Below are 22,651 nucleotides of genomic sequence, written 5' to 3' on the forward strand. Positions count from 1 at the left end.
GTTACAGTTTCATACCCTTTGTAGTCTGCAATGCAAAACAGCCTTATAAATCTACTCTTCAAACATCCACATCATTTCTTGCACTGGTAAGCTTTGGACTGATTATGCCGAACAAGGCCTAAACCAGGAGGAGCTGGGAACTGTGGTTTAATAGTCACAAATGTATGGTGATATGGCCATGTTTTACAGACCTAGGTGCCATAGGAAAGGCTGAAAGGTGGCTGTTGATGCTTTGGTATTGGACTCTAAGACTGAACTGAGTGTGAAGAATGACTGCACCATTGAACATGATATCCTTCAGCAGTCCTGGATTTTTACTGACTAAGCCATATGATTGAAGGTTCTGATTGAAGATTGCCAGAATGTTGGCACCAAGTCTGTTAAAACTTTACAGACAGAGTCAAAGTTGATGATACAATTCATTTTTATAGAAAAATGACTCCTGACCAGTGACCTGACCCAGGATTGTTAAGTTTTGTCTGATGAAAATGGTAGTGTGTGTGTCTGTTATGCTCTAGCCTGATGAGATTTCTTAGAATGGAAAACTCTCATCTGTCTTAATCCGTGTGTGTATTTTGTTAATTTAAGAAATGTTTGTGCTTGGCATACCAGTAGATAGGAAACATTAACCATTGTCACAGAAGCTTGCTAAGCATTGCCGGACGCAGTGTGATTTAATAATTTTGTTCTGATGAATTTGTACTGCCTCCATTCTACATATGAAATAGTAATTATGACCTGGGTTTTCATGCATTTCCTGTAGAGAGTTCCCTGGAAGTCTATTATTTTATCATCTTTCTTCAAATTGTTCAATTATTATGTTTACACATAGCATTGAGTTGTATAACGAGACTACACAGCCCGTCAGCAGTAAACTGATAAATCATTTTTACCATTGTCCAATCTAGTATTTGTCATTGTAGTCATGGAAGAAGAAAGTTGAAGATCTCTGTCAGTCCACTGAGAGAGTTAATTATTATTTATTGTTAATGGGATTATAACACCGCCACAGCAAGAGAACACATTAGTTTAGCACCACAGAGGGAGAACACATCAATTTTACAGAATCATGAACCTTCAACCAAGCTTGAAATAGATATGAATTTCTGAATGTAAAACATATTTACATGATATTGATTTTGCTCATTTTCACTCAAGTTCAGTGTGGTCTGATTTTGCTGTTTAGTGAAACTGTCTCATTTGGGTTTTGTCTTTTATGATTTTTTTGTTTTTTTTTGAAGATTGAGCACAGGAAAGGTTTCTGTTGGACACGGTTACAAAATGGAAGGATGTAACAAAGCAAATGCTTTCTGATCAGGGAAGGCATTGCTGTACTGTATTAATTTTGGTAATGTTTGGTTTGTACTCAGAAGTATGTATGGATTATTCTCATGTGACAAGGAAACACTCGCCAGCATATGTTTGTCGTAGAAAGATTGAAAGGGTGTTTTGCTCACCCAAATCAGATTCAGTGGCCAGGGGGAAATATGAAGCAGGAAATTGGTCGCTTTGATTCGACATAAACACATTTGTTAACGATACTTTTTGTTGAGGAAAGGCTTTTGTTTACCTTTTATTGACCCTTTGTTAAACATTGTGGTTATGAGCCTGAAAACTGAAAGCTGTATGTGAAATGACTTTTGATGCTGTCCCAGTTTCTTGCATGCATTTCTGCCGCAGTTCCCCTGTGTTATTGGTTTGTTAGCAGGAAGCGTTGATGTTAAATGTCAAAGTAAGGGACAATGCTGACTGACATGACAGTTTAACTTCCCTTGCGGGTAATTCCTGTCTACAGTCCTGGGACAGATTGCCTCCAGCCATCAACTAGGGGTCACTTCAAGGTGGCAGACATCTTCTGCATTACAACAGGTTTCAGGTACTGAGCAGAAGCGGTATAAGAAAGATGGAGGAAGCATAACTGGCACTGCCCCTGTATGACTAGAGTAACACTTAGTCTCTGAATACATGATCAAGTTAGATAGGAACAATTAACCCATTTAAATTCAAGAGGAGCCCCAGTGAGGTTGGAAATTCTGGACTTTCTTCATGGAGGGCTTTAACATTGCAGGGAAGGCCAGGCATTAGGGAAAATTAAGTGGTTCAGGGACTGTGAGATGTATATGGTTACAGTGGGATTACAGTTGGGTACCTAGATGCAGATGTCAGTGCAAATCTCTTTTGCTGTTCTGAAAGAGCTTACTGTATGATACCAGAAACTGGGTTATCAGCAAGATCAGTGTTTATCATAACAGTAATATGCCTCCCCAAACTGTATGCACGCCTGTGTTCAGGGACCAACTGTCCAGGGAGTTGGTCTAGCATCAGTTTTTTAATACAGAGTTGACTGACTTCTGGTTGAGATGAACCCTTTTGACAGTACAGTTACCAAGGTGTTGAATCTACAGTACTTGAATGGATCTCAGGATTTAGGGTGCAACCTCATACAGCAGGTTCCTCATTAACTAACCAGGACAGCTAGGAATTCATCAATCAGTTGTGACAATAGCCACATGCCTACAGTTAAATATTGCTTTTCTGTAAGTAATATCCTTTCCATTACTGACTAGACTCAGTTTACTGAATCAGTATTAATACTGTCATGCTCAATGGTCTGGGAGCATATGGTTATGTGAAATATTGGTTTGGTAACATATTTGTAATTGTATTGATGTATTGTGTCTCATTTATTTCAATACTTTGTGAAATGCATGGTCTACAAGTTCTGAAAGAATGCTTTAGAAAATTGCTAAATATATTAAATTCAGTGCAGATCTATTTAGAAAATCACAATAGTCTTATAGCTTGATGGTACTGGCATCATGAAGTGAAGTGGAATTTTGAAATGTTTGTACTTGACTGTCTATCGAGTGAGGTAGGTACTGGTAGTTTATAGAAATGGGACCAGATTTAATTATGTTGATTTTTTGTAATCAGTAAGTCATGGTCAGGGTAATATAAAGAAGTTTTAGTGTTATCCTTGTCATGTTGAATTCCCTAGTTCGATTCCCCACATGGGCACAATGTGTGTAGCCCTTTTCTGGTGTCCCCAGCTGGAACATCGCTTAAGGAGGTGTAAAACTATGCTCATTCACTAAGTGATTATTGGAATGGAAGGGTGTTTAAGTAAGAAATATGTTTGCTGTGTTAGTCAATAGGCTCATTCGTTTTTAATATAGGTGCCCTTGGATATGTACCTTTCAACATGAGAATGGTGACAAGTACCCCTTGCAGCACTACAAATGAGCACTGATAATATTTTTTTTCAGCAGGCTGCTCAATAAGCTGGGCATTTTGAATACAAGCTGACATTTGCTATTTGTATGGGTTATTGTATACTTATTGTCATAAGGACTTGATTTTAGTTTCTATCACTACCTTTACTTTCATACTTAATTTGAATGTTATCAACTTATCATCCAAGGAGAATTTCTGGAATTGATGTTAAAACAGCATGCAGTCATGGGCGCTTATGTAGTATTACTATTTTTCAGTGTTCATACTGAGTACTTCACCAACTGTGGTAGGTAGGACGTTTTCTGACACATCAGGTAGCTTGCTAAGGAATAGGCTGGACAATATACCAGTACGGATGTAAGTTTGTGTTGTAGTACCTTTATGGCATTCCCAAATATACAGTTTGGCTTCCTAGTGTTCTGTAGTCTTGAAGTCTCATCTTCAAAATATCAGCTAATCTGATGGCAAAGAAGAAAGTAAACTTCAGTAGCTAAAGACACGTATTTAGCATGGAAGGTCTGGGTTTGGTTCCTCACATGGGTACAATATGTGAGCCATTTCTCATGTTGGCATATTTCTAAATCAGTGTAAAATGCAACTTTGTGTTATGACTCTATAAATTTCAGTCATTTATGTGTATATTAGGTACGTGTTGCTTTGTTTCCCAGCATGTAAACTGGGCATTTTGATCTATTACTTCCTCAAGTCGATTTAGCCAGAAATGGGTCATGTACTTTATACATGTAGTATGCCGTTAAAGAATTTTTTGACAAAGAAGACATTGGTTCCTAGCATGTTTTCAAATGCAAAGGTGAAAGGAGAAGGTTAAAAGAGCCATTCCAGAAAGGAGTGGTCAGTTATTTGTGATGTTGTGACAGCACTCTTAATTCTTTAAACCCACATAAAGCATAACAAACCTATGGGGGAGTGAGTGAATTAAGTTTTAAGCTATATTCAGCAGCATTCCTGCTATTTGGGAGCAGTCTGTAAACAATTGAGTCTGGGTCAATCCAGCGATCAGCAGTATGAGAATCAATCTACATAATTGGATTCCAATGACCACAGATCTGGCAGGTTGCCTCTTATGACAAGCATGTGTTGGTGAAGATCATTTCTTACCTGAGTCTTCATGGGTTACAAAAGCCTATGGAGAATCAGTCACATTCAATAAATTGTCGAACACGACTAACGTTTAGTTGAAAAAAGAGCTGAGGCAACTGAGAGTGGCTGACAGTTATTCTACCCCTAATGTGTTGTTTCAGATAAAGTGCCATCATATCATGTGGACATGAAATCTGATTCAGTTAATTTCTGTTCTTGTGTAAATCACATTTCTATCTTTAGAGCTATTTATTCAGTAATATGAAAAGTCTTGAAGATCTGCTAGTACAAGTTTGAAATCTATGGTCATCAATTCCTGTGGATTCTGATGTTGCCCGTGTCTTCGGACTAGTAATTATCATCATGGACTAATTTAGTAATGCCAGGAGACCAGCTTGATTTTTGTAAGCAACATGGCATATTTGTAGCCAGTGTGAAACTTCCCTTACCATGGCAACTAAATGAATCTCAACTTGGTGGACTGATAAATAGCTTTTGATGCTCTTTTCGTTAGTCTCATGTTTGTGATCTCCATTGTGTTATGGCTGTAAACCATCAAGGATATCAGTAACTAGGCCATGTTCATTATTTCTGACCACTGTGGGGAAAAGTTCTTTCAACTTCCTTATTCCTTATCTAAACTTGTTTTCCTTCAACTCCATCTACCTGACTGATGACGGACATTAGATTGACAGAGACGTCTGGTTGCGTTCAAGGATTCATTTACATGCAAACCTATTTAAATGTTTTATGGCATATTTTCAATAAAAACACGTCATGGGAAGCTGCTGAAGCAGTTAGATTTTCATGTATCAAGTGAAATCTTACTCCAGCCATTGAATTAGCTTAGTTACGAGAGCATCAACAGGATGAATATTTCATCAGCTCTCAAATGATAAGACCGTCCTCTCCTGAATTATTTGTATTGACACACTGATACTTTACCACTCATATAGTTTTACATATATCAGGTTTCGTTTATCATGTTTTATTTGGATGAGGATTATGATGATTTTAAAATGTAGTAATAGTTTATCTTGTTAAATAAGCTAAATGATGATTCATTTGACGTTTTCTTATATTCTATATGACTAGATAAATGTACCTTTTTTGACAGTGTTTTATTAAAATATGTTTCGAGAAAGAAACAAATATGAACCATCATGTTTATTGACTGTATGATAGTGTATCCAAGATAACATGTTTTGCATCTTTCTTAATTGAGGAACGTTTACATTTGGAATGACTGATAAGTCTTTGTGCCATTTGAAGAGCCATTTAATAGATTCATTTTGTCTTTCAGAAATATGAATTCCCAAACACAGAAGACCGAGCCAGACCCGGACTGTATAAAAATGTTCGTTGGTCAGATTCCTCGGTCAATGGACGAAAATGACCTTCGAGAACTGTTTGAGGAGTATGGTCCAGTCTTTCAGCTCAATGTGCTAAGGGATAAAGCAACAGGTCAAAGCAAAGGTAAGGAATGGGTAATGTCTTCTCAAGCACCTGGAATACAGGGTTACCTGTAACTGATAGAATGATCTCCATGGTGTAGTGGTTAGCTTGTCTGCCAGGAGAACAGAAGGTCAGGGGTTCGATCCCCAGCCACATCATAGTGAAAGACATTAAAATATCGTAGTTGTTGTTCCCTCTCTGGTGCTCAGCATTAATAAGTAAAACAAGGTCTGGGCGGCTGGGAGTCAATATAATGTGTCTGAGTCATGCTTAAATTGCAGCAAGGTGCCCCAGTGAGCTAGCACTAGAAAACCAGCTGAAGTAGGGGCTAGTACAGGCGATCCACATACACATGCATGCACGTTGTCAAATGATTGAAATATCCTGAAGTACGACATTAAGTCCCATTTCACCTCACCTGTAACTGATAAAGTTTGTGATTTACTTATGTTGTCGACCCGTGAAGATCCCGGGGTCGAATAGGCCTTCAGCAACCCATGCTTGCCATAAAAGGTGACTATGCTTGTAAGAGGTGACTAACGGGATCGGGTGGTCAGACTAGCTGACTTGGTTGACACATGTCATCGGTTCCCCATTGTGCAGATCGATGCTCATGTTATTGATCACTGGATTGTCTGGTCCAGACTCGATTATTTACAGACCGTCGCCATATAGCTGGAATATTGCTAAATGCGACGTAAAACTAAACTCACTCACTCACTCACTCACTTATGTTGTCAAACACTGGATTGCGTGGAATTTGCTTGTATGTTGTGTATGCTATCAGCCTATTGTGTATCTGGTGCTGCTGTATTGTTTACTGGCTACCATGATCATGTTTGGTAATAGAAAGATTAAACATTGTTCCTTTATTCATAGATTCCACTGATCGAGGTAAACAAGCTCTTGTGATGTTGATGAGGTCTTGTTCATGCTTTGGTCCTCATGATAGAAATCCATTTACCCGAGCATTTTTTGTCTTTCCATAATGTTTGACTCAGGGAGTTTGCATTGATTTTGGAATCATCCAACTCTCCTGTCCTTCCTTATGAGCTTAGCCTTTGGATATTGGACACTCACGTTACAATGCTTTGAATCCTGTGTAATCCTCCGTAACTGCTGTTCTTATGAAAGCCATGTAATCTCTAAATATCCAGATTTGTTCATGGGGTGAGGTGACCAGTTGCCCACTCTGTTTGTAACAGGTCCAGAGCACCACAATTTACTTTGTTTCTCATCTGCTTTCTTTGAGTTTGATCGTATTCATTGTAAGTTTCTGTCCCAAAGGTGTTTGTATGTCAACATTATGCCAATTCTTGCTGGATGAATACAAGTTCTAGAACATGCATGGATGTCATTGACTGATTATACGGTGAATTAAAGTTTGTATGCTTGTGTTTTCGCACATTGTCATCTCTTTACCTTGTTGTGATACTGCTGGAATACTGCTAAAGGCACTGTAAACTAAACACTCGTTCTGGCTCTTAACATACAGATAGATTGAGCTCAGTTTCTTTCCAGTAGTTTTGCTTGTATAGCTATGCAGACAGTATAAGTTGAGTTAATATTTCTTATACTAATGCCACTGAAAAAGGAGTATTGCGTTAATCTATTGCTTCTTGGGGAAACTTGTTAAAGGATTCATTTGCATTTGCATTGGGAATTTGGATTCTCATTGTAGAAGTTACTGAAGTGTCAAACAAGAAGACTTTGTTTATACATTTCTTTAAGATATGTTCGTGGTCATCATAAAACAGCATTCACTCACTTATTTGACAGGGTGGGAATTTCCGGGATGTCACGGAGTTCTTGTTTGCTGCTTTCGTTTGTGAATCACCAGTCCCTCCACGATATCTATTATTTTAAAGATCACATATACTCAAGGGAGATACAAGTCCATAAATCATTTATTCACATTGTTGTAACTGAAACTGTGTCATTAAAACTAATCATTTCGACATTTAATTACCTTAATTCAACCTTTTTAGCGACAGTGCACAATTCTTCCCCATGAATGAAATTTCAACCTATCAGAAGGGTGTGCCTCCGTGATGAAATATGAGGTATTCCTGTGTTGGTTGCTGTAGTATTCATCTACATTCCCGAGTGTAGATTATCTTGTTGATACTATGATAGGTTTGTCTAAACCTGCAGTTATGACAGTTGTTTTGAAAAATGAATGCTCAATCTTTTCACAATCTTCTGCCATTTAATCTTGTCACTTGCTTTGTTTATTTTCCAGGATACAACTTGTTTTCATAGGCAATTCTGTCAAAATTGTTCTTGTAGTTGTGTTACAAACAATGTCAGGCAAAATCTGTTTGTTCATGACTCGAAAACATATTTAACTACGAATAGGAAGTAGTTTTAATCTTTTAACTAGATGAAAGCAAACCATAATGCAATTGATTCTCAAAGTGACTTTAGACCGTGATGCCACTATTTTAAAAATTGGTGATGCCCAGTCTGAGAGTAAATGCTATTGAGGATTTTATAATATGGCAACTCCCTGTCGCACACATTCACCTGTCTGAGTATAAATGCTATTTAGGAATGTATTCACTGAGTTACAAAATCTGAACTACTTTCTACAGGTAGTATGTATTTGATTGATGGACGGTAGGATTTTGCATGACATTGCTTATAACATAACAATTTCACTCTTGGGACTGAGGTGGGTGTCAGTATTACAAGTTGTCATGCTATTACAAGTTGTCATGCTATTACAAGTTGTCATGCAAAATCTTTTAATCTCAATGAAAACAAATCTAAATTATACTATCATCTATCTTGGAAGCTAAGTATTTGTCGAAGCACCTGATTTCATACATACTGGCTTCCACAGTGCTTACATCGCACTCACAAAAAAACCATTGAGCACAAACTGAGGGGTCTTTGGAAATTCTGTGCATGGTGACACAATCACCTGACACCTAGGAGCATCTGATGGCAACAAATCTCTTTGTTGACATCAGGAAATCAGCAAATTGACGAGCTTGTTACACATTTTAAATGTATACAACGAACAGAAAATTGTTCTGACATAACGTCACTGCAGGGCTCTGGCGACAGATATGTAGCCTATCTGCGGTTTCGTTGGCAGACGAGAGTGACGACTTTAGGCAACTTGAATCACTCGGTATTAATTAACCATGCGTTTTTAACAATGAATTTGTTGTTCCGCTGAAGACTAACCACAAGTTTTCCCTTATGGTGAAAAGAGTACAAATAATGTGAAATTATTCTCTCTTTAAAACGTCTTATTCTTAATCTTCAAAACTGGATGGTTCAATATTGTTGTATATGTATGCCTGATTTTGTTGTTCTAACACATCAGTCAATATTTGTCTTCAAGTGCTGGGTCATACCTCCCCCCTGCTCCATGTCTCAGGTTGTGTAATGTGTAGTGGTACTAATGACATGGCTGTTTGCATTCACAAGTAGAACCCAAGGGGTCAGGCAGGAAACATTCTACTTTGAATTTGACGTATTGATTTATTCGATGAGTCCCTAACATACTTCAGTTATGTGAGAGGTAGCCGCAGCCATTGTGAGCATCTCCATCGTACAGCCACGCACTAATGAAGAGTTATACCATAGCATGGAGAGAAGAACCTGGGGCTTGTTCTCGCTGACCTTGTAACATGTGCTAGCAATGATGACTTTGGGATGGTTCCATTGCTGCCACCAAATCTACTCCCCAACTTCTCTGAACATTGCTAGCAGGCGCTCTGGACACACCAGGGAATTATCGAGTGTATGCCATCAGGCTTGAATTGTTTTGGAATCAATAATGAAATTACACTTAACAAGATTAGGAACAGCAGTTTAAGATTTCTCTGCAGTTAAAGAAGCCAAATGGAAAGGAATGTGCCAGACTTCATGAACTAATTCATTTTATTCCATGATTGAAATAAAACTTTGTCGTTAGGTATATTTTGGGTTTTGTGACCAGTTTTGGCGATGTAGTAAACTGACTTTGATGTATCTTGTTTTTGTTTTGTACTTTTGATCAGAGAACAGATGTTGCTGCAATTATTATGTTGCTTTTCACAAGTTTGTGGAGGCTGATGGGAAGTAATTGTCCCAAGACTTGATTAGAAGTTATGGCAAGGTTTTTAGGTGCAGCATCTGTGCATTATCTGTGCATCATGTGTGCATCATATCACTCAGCCAGACAGGCTCCACATGCACTGCAGTAAATGAATTCCGTGGTCTTGGTGTTGCACTTGATGTGATCAATACCTTCCCCAGCCCATGGAAAACTGAATCCATTACTCAGTGGGAATTGTTAGTGACTGAAGTTGACTATTTTCATTCTACTCACCAACCAAGGATCAATTAATCCCTCCTCACATCCACACGCTTTCATTTCAGCTTGATACTGAACATTGGAGGAAGACATGTCAGGTTTCTTGAAAGAAGCTGTTGCTGTATGCAACCAAAGATGATGATGGTTTTCTATCAAGTTATTCTTGTACGGTTAACTTTTATAGAATTGCTTAGCCTTCAAAGATGTGACAATAATGGTGGTCAAAAAGATATCTTTAATTTTTCAGCAAAGGATGCTGCAAGTTAGATGTTGCTTCTAACTCGTGACATTCAGCAGGAGCTGAAGTTTCTTAACTGCTCTCAAAAATGTAAATCATGATATTTTTAGGTGCAAACCTGTCAGCCTGTTTTCCTGATGCATGCAAGATACTCATCTTATGCCATGCAGGGTACTCTGTTAGAATATATTGGAGTGAGGGAACATGATGGATGTTGACAAGATGGGGGTGGGCTAAGTGTAGTTGTGGTAAATTTCTGGTATGCTGTGAACTGACTGTTGCTTATGTGATTCACATGAAGCTGTCAACAGGATTTATGGTCCTCTGGGTGTAGTGGCAGCAGTGATGTCAGTACTCGCGAGCTAACATGGACATGTGTGATGCTTGGCACTAGGGAATATGGCTCGTAATGAGCATGTTACAGGCTTTGTGTGGGAATAATATCATATTCATAATTTAATTCTCCAGCCACAAGATGAATATTTGAATATGGCTGCTTTCACTGGTAGTTTCAGGGGAGTTGATATGACATTTCAGCAGCAGAAGCAAATAATCTGCTACTTTGTAATTTTTAAGGAAAATTCTCTTAAGTTACTAATCAATGTTGTAGGAAGAATGTAGTTAATTTTGTGTTACTGAAGTCACTCACACTTGGTAAACAGTCTGTTAGCTGTTATCACATAAGCAAACATTGTTACTTTTAATGTAATGGATGAAAAACAATTATTCAGATTCTGTATTCATGATGCTACTTTGAATACTGTGAATCAATGAAACAACAAAATAAATGTTGCTGTTTATTGGAGTGTTGTAGTAATGGCGTACAGTTTTAGAAGCATGTGTCTCCAAGGGCAAACCATCCTCGATATCTCCAGGGTATACATTCCGAAAAGTCTCCACTATACCCTGGATACATCTACGGCTCAACCCGATAAATTTATTACCTCCCTTGGCTGGCTTTTTATCCAATCAGGTGCCTACGCTGGGAATTTGAGCGAACCAATCACAATTCACTTTCGCTTTTTAAATTCTCTAACCGAATAAACTTGGCAAACAAACCATGCATAGGTTCTCTGAAAGTATTAGATGGATTTCTTGCATATGTTTTAAAAAAGGTTTCAGACCTATAGAGTTGCATGTATGATTTCCCCAAATTGTGAGTCACTCGGCGAGCAAACTTTCGCAGTTGCAACTGCTACCTTTGTTGACACTGGCAAATTCGGTTATAACGGCGACCACTCTGATTGGCTATTGTGAGAAAGCGGAGTCAGCAAAGGGAGGTAATAAAATTATCGGGCCGACCCATAGATGCGTCCAGGGTTTAGTGGAGACTTTTCGGAACATAGACCCTGGAGATACCGAGGATGAGGGCAAACTGTTAGGGATTGTTTATGGGAAATAACATGGATGGGAAGACTTTTTGATGATTATCAATCTGAAAATATTTATCATTCCATTGACAGTTTTTAAATGAAATGGAGTTTTAATTTACAGTGTACATAAAGTTCCATGTGTTTTTACACACAGCTTTTAAACTATGTCCACAAGGCTGTATTCAGTAGTTGTCCCTTCATGAATGTGTTATCAATATGGTGATGTCTTTTGGACTTGAAATAAATCTGATCATTGTTACCTGTCCGCTTTTTATCAATATTATATATTTCCATAAGCAAATTGATCACTGTGATCTTAATGCCAGTCAAGCCTCATCATGTTTCTGGAGATAAATGTCATCGGGTGCTTATGTCATCATGGCCTGATGACAGTAGATGTTGAGGTCCCATTTATCTGTAGAAGTGGAACAGATATGTCAACATTTGTGTTCATGTATGATGACAAATGTTTCATGAGACTGGTGATTGTAAAGTCTGCATGAGTGAAGGATGTTGTATCACTGGTGAAACACGAAAGGCAAATGATTCACTTTTAACTTCTTGCTATAGGATTGAAACTGAAATTATACTGCAGTGTGTTCTTCATCTAAGTTGTGACATTTTGGTTTTGTTAAATGTTCTTTGGTTAATTTACACTGGATCCAACTTCCAGTGTAAACATTGTAGTGGACAACATCTGCAATGTGGTGTATTCAGAATTTGCTTGTTATCACAGGGGCTAGACTAACAGCTAGTCTCTGAAATGAACATATTTTACTGCAAAAAACGTTCATAGTGAAAAAAAATAATATAATGAAATGGAGCCCTGAGACTTTCTTCATTTCCTGAAGCTATGGAAGTCTAGACTTGCCACATTTTCTAGACTTGCATGGGCTTTCTCGGATATGTATACTTCAGGGTCTGTACAACAGACTACACAGGGACTTGTATTGCTGAAAATAAAACATCCTGGGTTCAACAAGCCTACACGGATATCCTTATACATATAAAGAGGGAAAGGGATGTCACTCGCACGAAGTTGTCAAACACAGGTTCATGTATTAGAAATTTAATTTCAGTGAAAAGTGAAAAGTCATGACCGACATTTCTTGAAGACTCCAGGAGGTGTATGTTCACGATATATTAATCATCACTTTAAACTAGCAAGTTTCATCATGTTATACATATCTGCCATAACAACTTGGATAGTAAAATGTGAAAAATGAAAAATGTGCTAACCAATTTTTTCGATGATCGTTCTTTGGCAATGAAGCAATCATTAGTTGTGAGATTTCAACCAATTTACAACAATAATAGGAGACAAATTTCATTTCAATTGCAGTCAAAAAGCAAGGAAAACCTGGGTCAAATTGAAAGTGTCATATACTTCTTAGGTGTAAAACAGAATGAACTCTCTTACCATGGTAAAATACTTATTGTTTTTGGTTGGCATATGAGATATCATAATACAGAAAGTTAACAAGAGCCAAATCACAGGGGCTTGCAAACAAGTCCTATTGCTGAAAATAATGTCCACTACTGCAATGATTTTTTCTCTTTGAACTCCATCGATAGTCTGATGCATCGTTCCAGCACTGTGTGCACAGAAGACAATATACACATGAAACTTATTTCATCTCAAGCAGAACTAATACCAACTCTCATGGCAAGTCAGAAATGAGGTGTCGCAATCAGCTTGATGCATATGTCATAGTGTAGTGCATATATTGATCAGGTGTAATCTTCTGTGCCATCTTCAGCTGTGTGGATGAGAGACAGGTGTTCACACCTTGGGTCACACCTGGCTCATGGTAATAACGCCAGCAAGCAAATCCACAGGGTGCCAGCTATAGTGGTGTTTTGGTCATTACTGGCCTTTTGAACTAAGCCTTCACAACAGGATCTCATCATTGATTGCTAAAATAACAGCAATTACCTTGGTAACAGGCATCCTAGCAACATTTTGCTGGGTGTTAATTGTTATTTTGGTGGATTACAAAGATTAGACTATATTTATTGTTGATGGTGTTTTCTATTATGGTGAAATTTATTATGTTTTTCAGAAACAAAAACATTGTCATATTTTTTAAATAACACTATCAAGATAATTACTGTTGCTCAGACCATCAGCAATTTTTTCTGATGAAAATTTTGGATTGTACATTAAAAAGTCATTAGATCAGATTATGTTTATGTAGCCCATAATTTCAGAGAGCAACTAGAAGCTATGTTGTATGTATTAAATCAATCAGAATAGTTAATTTGCATTCGCTAAGGTTACATATTGGGAATATTTACTTTCACTTCACTCACTGTACCATGTTTCCAAACAAAATAGTTTCATCAGTGAACTTTTATGGACAGTTTTTGTGTGAAACACATTAGTCCCTGTACATCATGCAGTGACATAGGATATTTGACTTTCATATAGCCGTTTGTTCGAGTTATTATTATTGCCATGTTAACATAGTTTACTGTCTCAGTGCTAAGAATAAACATGTTTCTCTTACCCTGAGGGAAGAGTGGTAATGAATTTGTCAGACCTCCCAGCTATTTCCTTGTAACCATTCCTGCTGTACTTAGACCACTTCACACATTTTCCCTTCCTTTTGGATGCTATCAAGCATGTTTTTCTTCAGGTTGTGTTTTTTTTTTTTTTGACATAGGTGTCAGTCATTGGTGGTATTTTTGTAGAAGGTCAAATTCTGAGTATTTCTTAACATGCTTAATAGGATTGCGGAGTTGGGTAATGTGCAGGCATCATGAAGGTCGTTAAAAACTCCTGTGGCATACGGCAGAATCACGTTCTGGGAGTTCACCCCATTCGGCACAAGTGCTTGGTTGGCCCCATTAAGATGATAAATGATATTTGCATTGAAAATATGTGAACAGTTGTGACACTCATGCTTGCTTTCATTCACAAGATATGCGGTTATCCTGTTTACAGCCGTGCAAGTGTTTCACATTGAAGGGGCCCTCAGTCATCGACACTTGCATGAAAAACACATAGCAAAACAGTCTCCACACAAAATCATTGCTGACTCTACCACTCAAACATGTATTTATACCCAATTTTAGGTGGAATTTATCTTAGTGTTCCACCTAATACCAGTCCGTCATACAGACCTTAAAGTAAATATATCCAAGAAAGCCCACACAAGTCTAGAAAATGTGGCAAGTCTAAGTATGCACAGCTTCAGAAAATGAAGAAAGTCTCAGGTTTCCTTTCATCATATTTGATTTTTTAATATCGTCTTTATTCTGTAAAATATGTTCATTTCAGAGACTAGTTGTGTGTGTTACCTACCAGCTCAGCTTACCATCCTTTCTCAACCAGCAAAATTTACCACGATTCTGATATCAGATGAGTAGCCAAAGTTGTAGATGTCTCATTAACATTTGTCTTTTGATACAATATTGCTTCCGATTATCATCATTTCAGTTACGTTAGGCTGATAACTATTCAATCAGGGCCTAGATTTTGAAGCTCTCTCAACACTAAGATAGTCACAAATGCCTTATGCCTTTGGTCAACCTGACCTGAGAATTCGCTGAAGTCCTTATATGTCTGTTCTAAAATGATAGACATACTTGTCAAAGTGTCAGTCTACTTTTGCTTTCAGTAAGCTTAACAGGCCTTGCGTACGATATCCCTTACACAATCCTGGCACAGGAACCTTGGTAATGAGTGCTTCTTACCGTCCTATGGTCATGGCTCGATGAGCAGTTTAAATGCGTTAAAAGACTACCTTTAGGAAAAACCGAGGAAGCTCTAGTGAACATTTTATAGCAGGTAATTTATCTGTGCATTAAGGGCGGTGTAATTCTAGCTGCAGATGAAGTTGCCTTAAGCTTGATTACACATTTTGCAGAAGCATGATTTTGCTGTGGTAGAATGAAAAGTAGGCCTTGTCTTCCTTGCCATCAGGAAGTAGGGATGATTTTCTAGTGTCTAAAGTTTACTGGGCGAGCATGTAGTGACACACTGATGAATTCTCAAACGGAATGATGTGAATTATTTCACGGGTATTCTGATCAATGTACAGGTTGATGCCTACTGATTGCTAAAGTTTTGTTCTTGGTGAGATTCTATCAACATTATAATTAGGAAATCATAACCTTATCTTAAGGTGGTATTCAAGAAGCAGTAATGCCAATGAAAACAGTTCATGGACCGATTTCTTATTCCTAATTCTTTATTCTTTCACTGCTCAGTCTTCAACCATTAGTTTGATTATCTTTGAAGAAATTTTAAATAATAGTGCTTTTTTATTTTTTTAGGAAACACCAGAAGTAATATACCATATTAATGCGACATGAAAATCTGTGAATAATATTTGTCATATTTTTCTTTTCTGTCAACAAGCAAATGTATCAACTTTTCACAATCCCCAAATGTTTTGAATGAAAAAAATGCTATATTGTATTATATGTATTTCAGAAATCGCACATAATACTGGCAGAAATAGGATCCAATAATCACACAATGGATAATGTTGTTCATTATGACAATATGTGTGTGACAGTTAGGTATGAACAAGGGGCACCTGTTGCTTCAAACACAGATACTGTGATTGACAGCTCTGAGATGCTCTGGCAGGTGCTGCCATGTAACATGGAGAAAGGATGTGTTCGATGTGAAGGTTTTTAGGATTTGGGAGACAGGGATCTTTGACTTAAGTGCTTCAGGTATCGGGTACATATAGGGGGGAATGTATCTGACTGGTATCATACATTGTAGCTTTCAGAATGATAAGTAGGGCTGTGATGGATTTATATGATATGATTGCAAATGAATGAATCAACGAAGACAACAATATTCTCCATCTGACAAATGGTGATCTTGATAATGCACTGAAACTTACCAAGTTTATGGAGTTGTACATTTTTCTAATTTCAGCATGAGAAACATTCTCGCAATCTTGAAAAAAGAAAATCAGCAACCTTAACTCCAGCAATCCTGCATGACTAGGCAGGGAAGATGGGGTGAATAATTAGGAGATAAACATCATGTGTTGGCCAATTTCCAGGTGTTATTGAGTATTTGAAGCACGGGAATGCATTTGGAACCGACGGCGTCAGCCGGAGGTTTCAAATGAAATATTCCTGTGCTTCAAATACTCAATAACAGCCGGAAATTGGCCAACACATGATGTTTATCGACATTGTATACACAAAAGTAAACCAAAGGGGTTTTTGTGTCTGCACTCGTTTACATCGAATACGGACACAGCAGTGAAGTGTCATCAGCTGGCCGTTTCAGCTGGTTCTCATGGTAGCATCTGGAGTTGCTCATTTGTGACGTCATTCTAACTTTACGTCACAATATGATTTGAATGACGTCACCACTGTTGATGACACAACAAAACAATTGTTTACGTGTCAATACGCGGTGAATAGTCTTTCAGTTTCCGGGAATCTAATACCATTTAATCATGTTAATCATCATCAGATTACAGAACACAGTAACTTCTGGTTTACAATGTGTAGGAATATACAGCTGTTCCTCAACATGCATGTCAAAGCCCAATCAGTTTAACATATTCTTTCTGCTACTTCACCCTTCCGAGTTCCATGTCATGGTCACATCTTGGAAACGTGGATACGTACCATACTTTTTAACATAAGTTTAGTTTACTATAATTTTAGTCATGTGGGTTTTCATTTCTGAAAACAGTCAAACGTTATGAGATTAGTCTAACTACTCCCTGTAACAACTCTGCCTTGGGTTATTTAAATATTCTGGTATCTTTTGTTTGTAACCGTCATTATGAGTTACCCTGAAATAGACTTTCGTCCATAGTATGGCCTTGGATTTAAATACGTAACAGTAAATATCAAGGGATATATATACTTCAATACTTTTGGGGGGTATTATATATATATTTTTTTATATATATATATATATATATATTTTTTTTCAATACCAAATCTGCCATGTCCGTGAGACATTCTTTGTCAAAGAAGAGTTCAATGACATGCTGTCTTCCTTACTGTTAATATGACTCCCATTAATTCTTGCTGTCTTATCTTTTACAAGACTATCATGGGGTAACAGATGAAAGGAGCAGTAATTCAAAATTTTAGATCAGTTACTTTTCCAGGACATTGACAGATGGTCGTCTAAAGTATTGTCTAGAAGTTTTTCACGTTTGATACATGTTGAAATATCTGCAATATAAGTCAACTGATATCGTGAAAATGTTGAAACGTTTTGTTTTCAACAAAGGTGCAAGTGGCTTCTACATCCTGCAGGCTATGCAAACTTTACAGCACGTATAATTACATGGATGCTGCCACCTCCGCCATCATCATTACCACTGTCTCAGAAGATGGTGTTGCTGTGCAGGGTGTTATAATTCATGACTTGACAATATAATACACATATTTGGTATTGATTTTCAAACAGGAATAATTACTGCATATTGCAGTAACCCGACCTGACAGCGTTTTGGGTTTGTGTTAATTTACCGCCTATCACAAGACTAGGTGCGTTGTCTGAATTAGTCTGTCAAGTCACAGTCCCTGAACCACATTATTTTCCCTAATACCAAGCCCTCCCTGCAATGCAAAAGGTTTAAATGAAGCAAGTCTAGATTTCATCAGTCTCTGGTCTCCCTGGGGCTCCTTTTCAGTATGTATTGTTGTTACTGTCAAAATTATATTCAGAGACACTAAGCATTAGTCAAGATCTGAATGTAAAAGGCTGTCAAGTCAAGCTTATATGAACTAGACATAGAGCCTGTCAGCATGGTTAGCTTCATGTAACATTGAGAGTTTCTGCTCATGTATAACAAATGTGAGTTTATTTGTTCTTTAAACTTCAGTTCTATATGAAATAGTAATGGCTTTCCCCTAAACTGTCACAATCCCAACCATTACTTTTGTTATATAGAATAGAAGTTTAAAGAAAGAATAAAATAATACGTTTTTTTGTGCTCTCTTAACCGTAACATATGAAAGACTTGTGATTAGTCTTAAGCAAAACACCAACATTATTCTTAAAAAGCATGTGGTCAATTAATAACAAGCAATTAAAAGTTGCCAAACAATCGCCTGCTTCACTCTCACCTGCCAAAAAAACTGTAGACAGGTTTCGTAACTCTGTTGCCAGAGCACTTCAGCGAACCGAAGTGACGTCTTGTGAGGAAGAATTTTCAGTTAGTTGTATATAAAATGTGTAAGAAGCTCATCAATTTGCTGATTTCCTGACATGAGCAAAGACATGCTGTATTGTTGTCATGCTGTCAGATGGGCTCCTAGGTGTTGGGTGATTGTGTCACCATGCTCAGAATTTCCACTCAGTTTGTGCTAAATATCTTGTTTGTGAGTGCAAAGAAAACGTTGTGGAAGCCTGTATATATTAAATCGGCTGGTTCAACACCTACTTGGCTTCCAAGACAAGATGTTTAGGTTTGTTTTCATCGAGTTAACAAAATTAGAACTATTTACTAGTTGTAATTAATGACTGATGATCTCCAAAAGGAATTTGCATGGCACAACTTGTAACATAAGGATTTCTTCCTCGGAAGCGATCAATGTTTTGGTCTAAGTGACAATAATCTTGAAGTGGTGTCATATTGACACCCACTTCCAAGAGTGAAACTGTTATGCAGTGTCATGTAAAATCATGTTGTCCGTCAATAAAATGCATATTTTACTACCAGTAGAAAGTAGGTCATATTTCTTTATAACTTGGTGAAAACAATCCTAAGTTGCATTTACACTCAGACTGGTGGATGTTTGCGACAGGGCGTCGCCATTTTCTATAAAGATTTAGGCGTCACAGTCTAAAGTCATTTTGAGAATCAACTGCATTATGGTTTGTTTTCATCAAGTTAAAAGATCAAAACTACTTCCTACTCGTAGTTAAATATGTTTTTGAGTCATGAACAAACAGATTTTGTCTGACATTTATAACAGAACTACAAAAATGATTTATAAACATTATGACATCGGGCGATTTTGACAATTGTCTATGAAAACAAGTTGTATCTCATAAAATAAGCATAGCAGGTGACAAGATTAAATGGCAGTAGATTGTGGAAACATAGAACTTTCATTTTTGAAAACAATTGTCATGACTGCAGGTTTGGACAGACTTATAAACAAGAAAATCTACTCATGGAAATGTAGATGAATACTACAGCAACCAACACAGGTAGACCTCATATAGCAGAGGCACGCCCACCTTCACTGGTTGAAATTTCGCTCTTGGGAGAGAATTATGCACTGTTGTCAAAAAGGACTATTTAAATTAATTATATGTCGAAATGGGTAATTTTAATGACAGGGTTTCATTTATAACGATGTCAATAAATGATTCATGGATTTGTACCTCCTACAGCATATGTGATCTTTAAGGGTTGTAGCATTTCGGTAATATTATCAGGAGTAAACATATCCTAATATGTGTATAATGTGTGGTTTTTGTACATCGGCTGTAACTCTACGTCCACCCATGTTAAATGATTCATGAATTTTGAATGCATACAACATATTCAACATATGCTTTGACAGAAGATATCTTGACAAAAGGAACACTTGTCGTCCTCAACCTGGAAAATACACAGGTGTCGGGTGATATGAGGGAATTGTGAGTCATTAAGTGATATACCAGTATGGGAAAGATAATACTGTTACCTTTTCATAGTACATGCATATATTATTTAACAACCTGTCAAAACAGTCCTAGTGTTTCAGGGTTATTCTAAGAACATGTATCCTTCTTAGGGCTATTAGTACTATGAGAGGGATATTTCTTGGCCTTCTTTGAACTCATTATTGGGCTCAATGTCAACAGCAAACATCAGTAAGAATTCCCTGTTTAACTTACTTATGAAAAATAAATGAGTTTTAGTTTTTCTTATATTTCATTGTTGACAGGTCTCCTGAAGGAAAAAAGGACTTGAACTCAGTACAGTACATGATGGTACTGAATATGTTATAAAGTATCTCCATTTTCAGGGAAAACTGTATGTTGATTTTTTTAGAAAAATCTCTTAAAACATTCTATTTGACTGACTGGGGCACTTAATTTAGTATTTTATTCATATCCCAGGATGTCAAATATTCAACATATACTTGTAGAGGTGGTTAAAGTATTGGCTCGTCAAGCCAAAGACTCGGGTTTGATTTCCCATACAGGCTCCATATGTGAAGTCCATTTCTGGTGTCCTCTGCTGTGGTATTGCTGGACTATTGCTAAAACTGGCATAAACCATAGTCAATCTTCCCCTTACTGACTCAAAGTATACTTTTTGAAAGAAGTTTACATGACCTCTTTTTCTTATGGCATTTTGACAGGAGGGAAGTACAGACTAATGCAACATTGTTTTTATTGTGAATGAGATTCCAGTACAGATTCTTGTACTGTGGTCAAACAGGACAGTTGACATTCCTACGTGACAAAAGTACTTAAATCTGTATCTTAAATGTTACATTCACAATCTAATTAATCCATTAATTCGTCTGTATTTTACCTGACAAGTCTTATTACACTAAGCTATCTTAGTACAATGAGTGACTACTTATCATGATTACAAAAGCCAGGAAACCTAGTTGAATGTTGGCATGAGACTTACCTCTGTTAGAATGGCTCGCATTTGATTTTCTATCAGAAAGGGCAAACCTGTCTTATCAACTGGTCTTCTTGGTCAGGAATGATAAATATTGGTTGTAAGTGAATCATGCTAGACCTGTTAAAATCCCTTCAACACTTCAAGGTCGAGTCCCAGGTAAGACAAAAACCATCTGGCATGTTGGATTCTGTAAAGATAAGGAAATGGTTTGTGTATATTTTATTGTTACTGTTACAGCAGAGCGAATGGCTGTGACAGCTGCTATGTCTTGGAAGCAGTATTGAACCTGATAACAGAGTATTAGTCAGCCTTTGTGAAAGCATCTTCTGTTTATCATGGTGTTTGTCCGGACCATCTTGTTTATTATTCTTACAGGAGCTGTTGCTCCACAGCATTTTGGCATTTTCTTGTTTGACTTTTCTTTTGGACATACAAAGTCTGTCATGTATTTTGATGGACACTGTTAAACTTTTACAAGCACTGGAAGTTTAAGTTTATGTCCATTCGGGAAGGAATTTCTATGATGGAACTGATTGTAAGAAGTACCAAAAGTATTTGTGAAGAGGTGAAGTGCTCCAAGCAGACATAAGGGTTTGCATATGTGTGGATAGTTGTTGGTTTAAATCATATAATTACGTATTTTTGTTTTATATATTTGCCCTACAGCACTCAATTTCATGCATACTTTTTGACAGTAATCATTGTGAGATAATGCACTGAAAATAATACCATGGTATAACATACACACACAGAGCACCTAATATTTCAAACATGCTCTGGATTTCTATATGCTAAACCAGTGACTTTCTGAATTTGAAAGGGAGTTACTGGTTGTCATTACGTCTTATAGCGTGTAGTATGATGTTGTCGTACTCTAGATATTTTCCATTCTAACTGAGGAATAGCCTTTCTTCATTATATTTTGTAAGAACACATTTTCTATGTTGGTGTAATGAACTAATTTCTAGTGTCATTCTCATTCCTGTTTATCTCTTTCTCCAACCCCAACCACATATTGCAGGAATATTGTGAAAAGCATTGTAGAACCATACTCTTTCACTCACACTATGTTGGTGTGCTTTGCACTATGACAAAAACCCTCTGTAGTCCTGCTACACTGTTCATTCATCAGAGTCAATGAATCATAGATATAATTACAGCCTTGTCAAGTGAGTATATCAAACTCTAATCCCATGTGTGCCTTTCATGGTAGGGACAAGCTCAGTATTCAAGAGATTCAATCAACACAGTATCACAGCAAAGTAATAACACTGATTTGTTGGTCAAACAATTTGACCTTGATGGTACAAGGACAACTGTATGCCATTGGACATACCTCATGTTGAGTATTGACAAG

At 37.3% G+C, this 22,651-nt stretch overlaps 1 protein-coding gene across 23 annotated transcripts in view; it reads left to right on the forward strand.

The window, feature by feature from the left end:
• Nucleotides 1-22,651, forward strand: part of LOC137287441 (CUGBP Elav-like family member 2) — a 227,569-nt gene that overhangs the window by 161,298 nt on the left and 43,620 nt on the right. For all 23 annotated transcript variants that reach the window (XM_067819726.1, XM_067819713.1, XM_067819716.1 and 20 more), the window contains one exon: nucleotides 5,639-5,811. In XM_067819726.1, the coding sequence (XP_067675827.1) occupies nucleotides 5,639-5,811 (173 nt within the window). The remainder of the gene's footprint in view (nucleotides 1-5,638; nucleotides 5,812-22,651) is intronic.

Source organism: Haliotis asinina, chromosome 6 (genome assembly GCF_037392515.1).
Source record: "Haliotis asinina isolate JCU_RB_2024 chromosome 6, JCU_Hal_asi_v2, whole genome shotgun sequence".
NCBI classification, from domain to species: Eukaryota; Metazoa; Mollusca; class Gastropoda; order Lepetellida; family Haliotidae; genus Haliotis; species Haliotis asinina.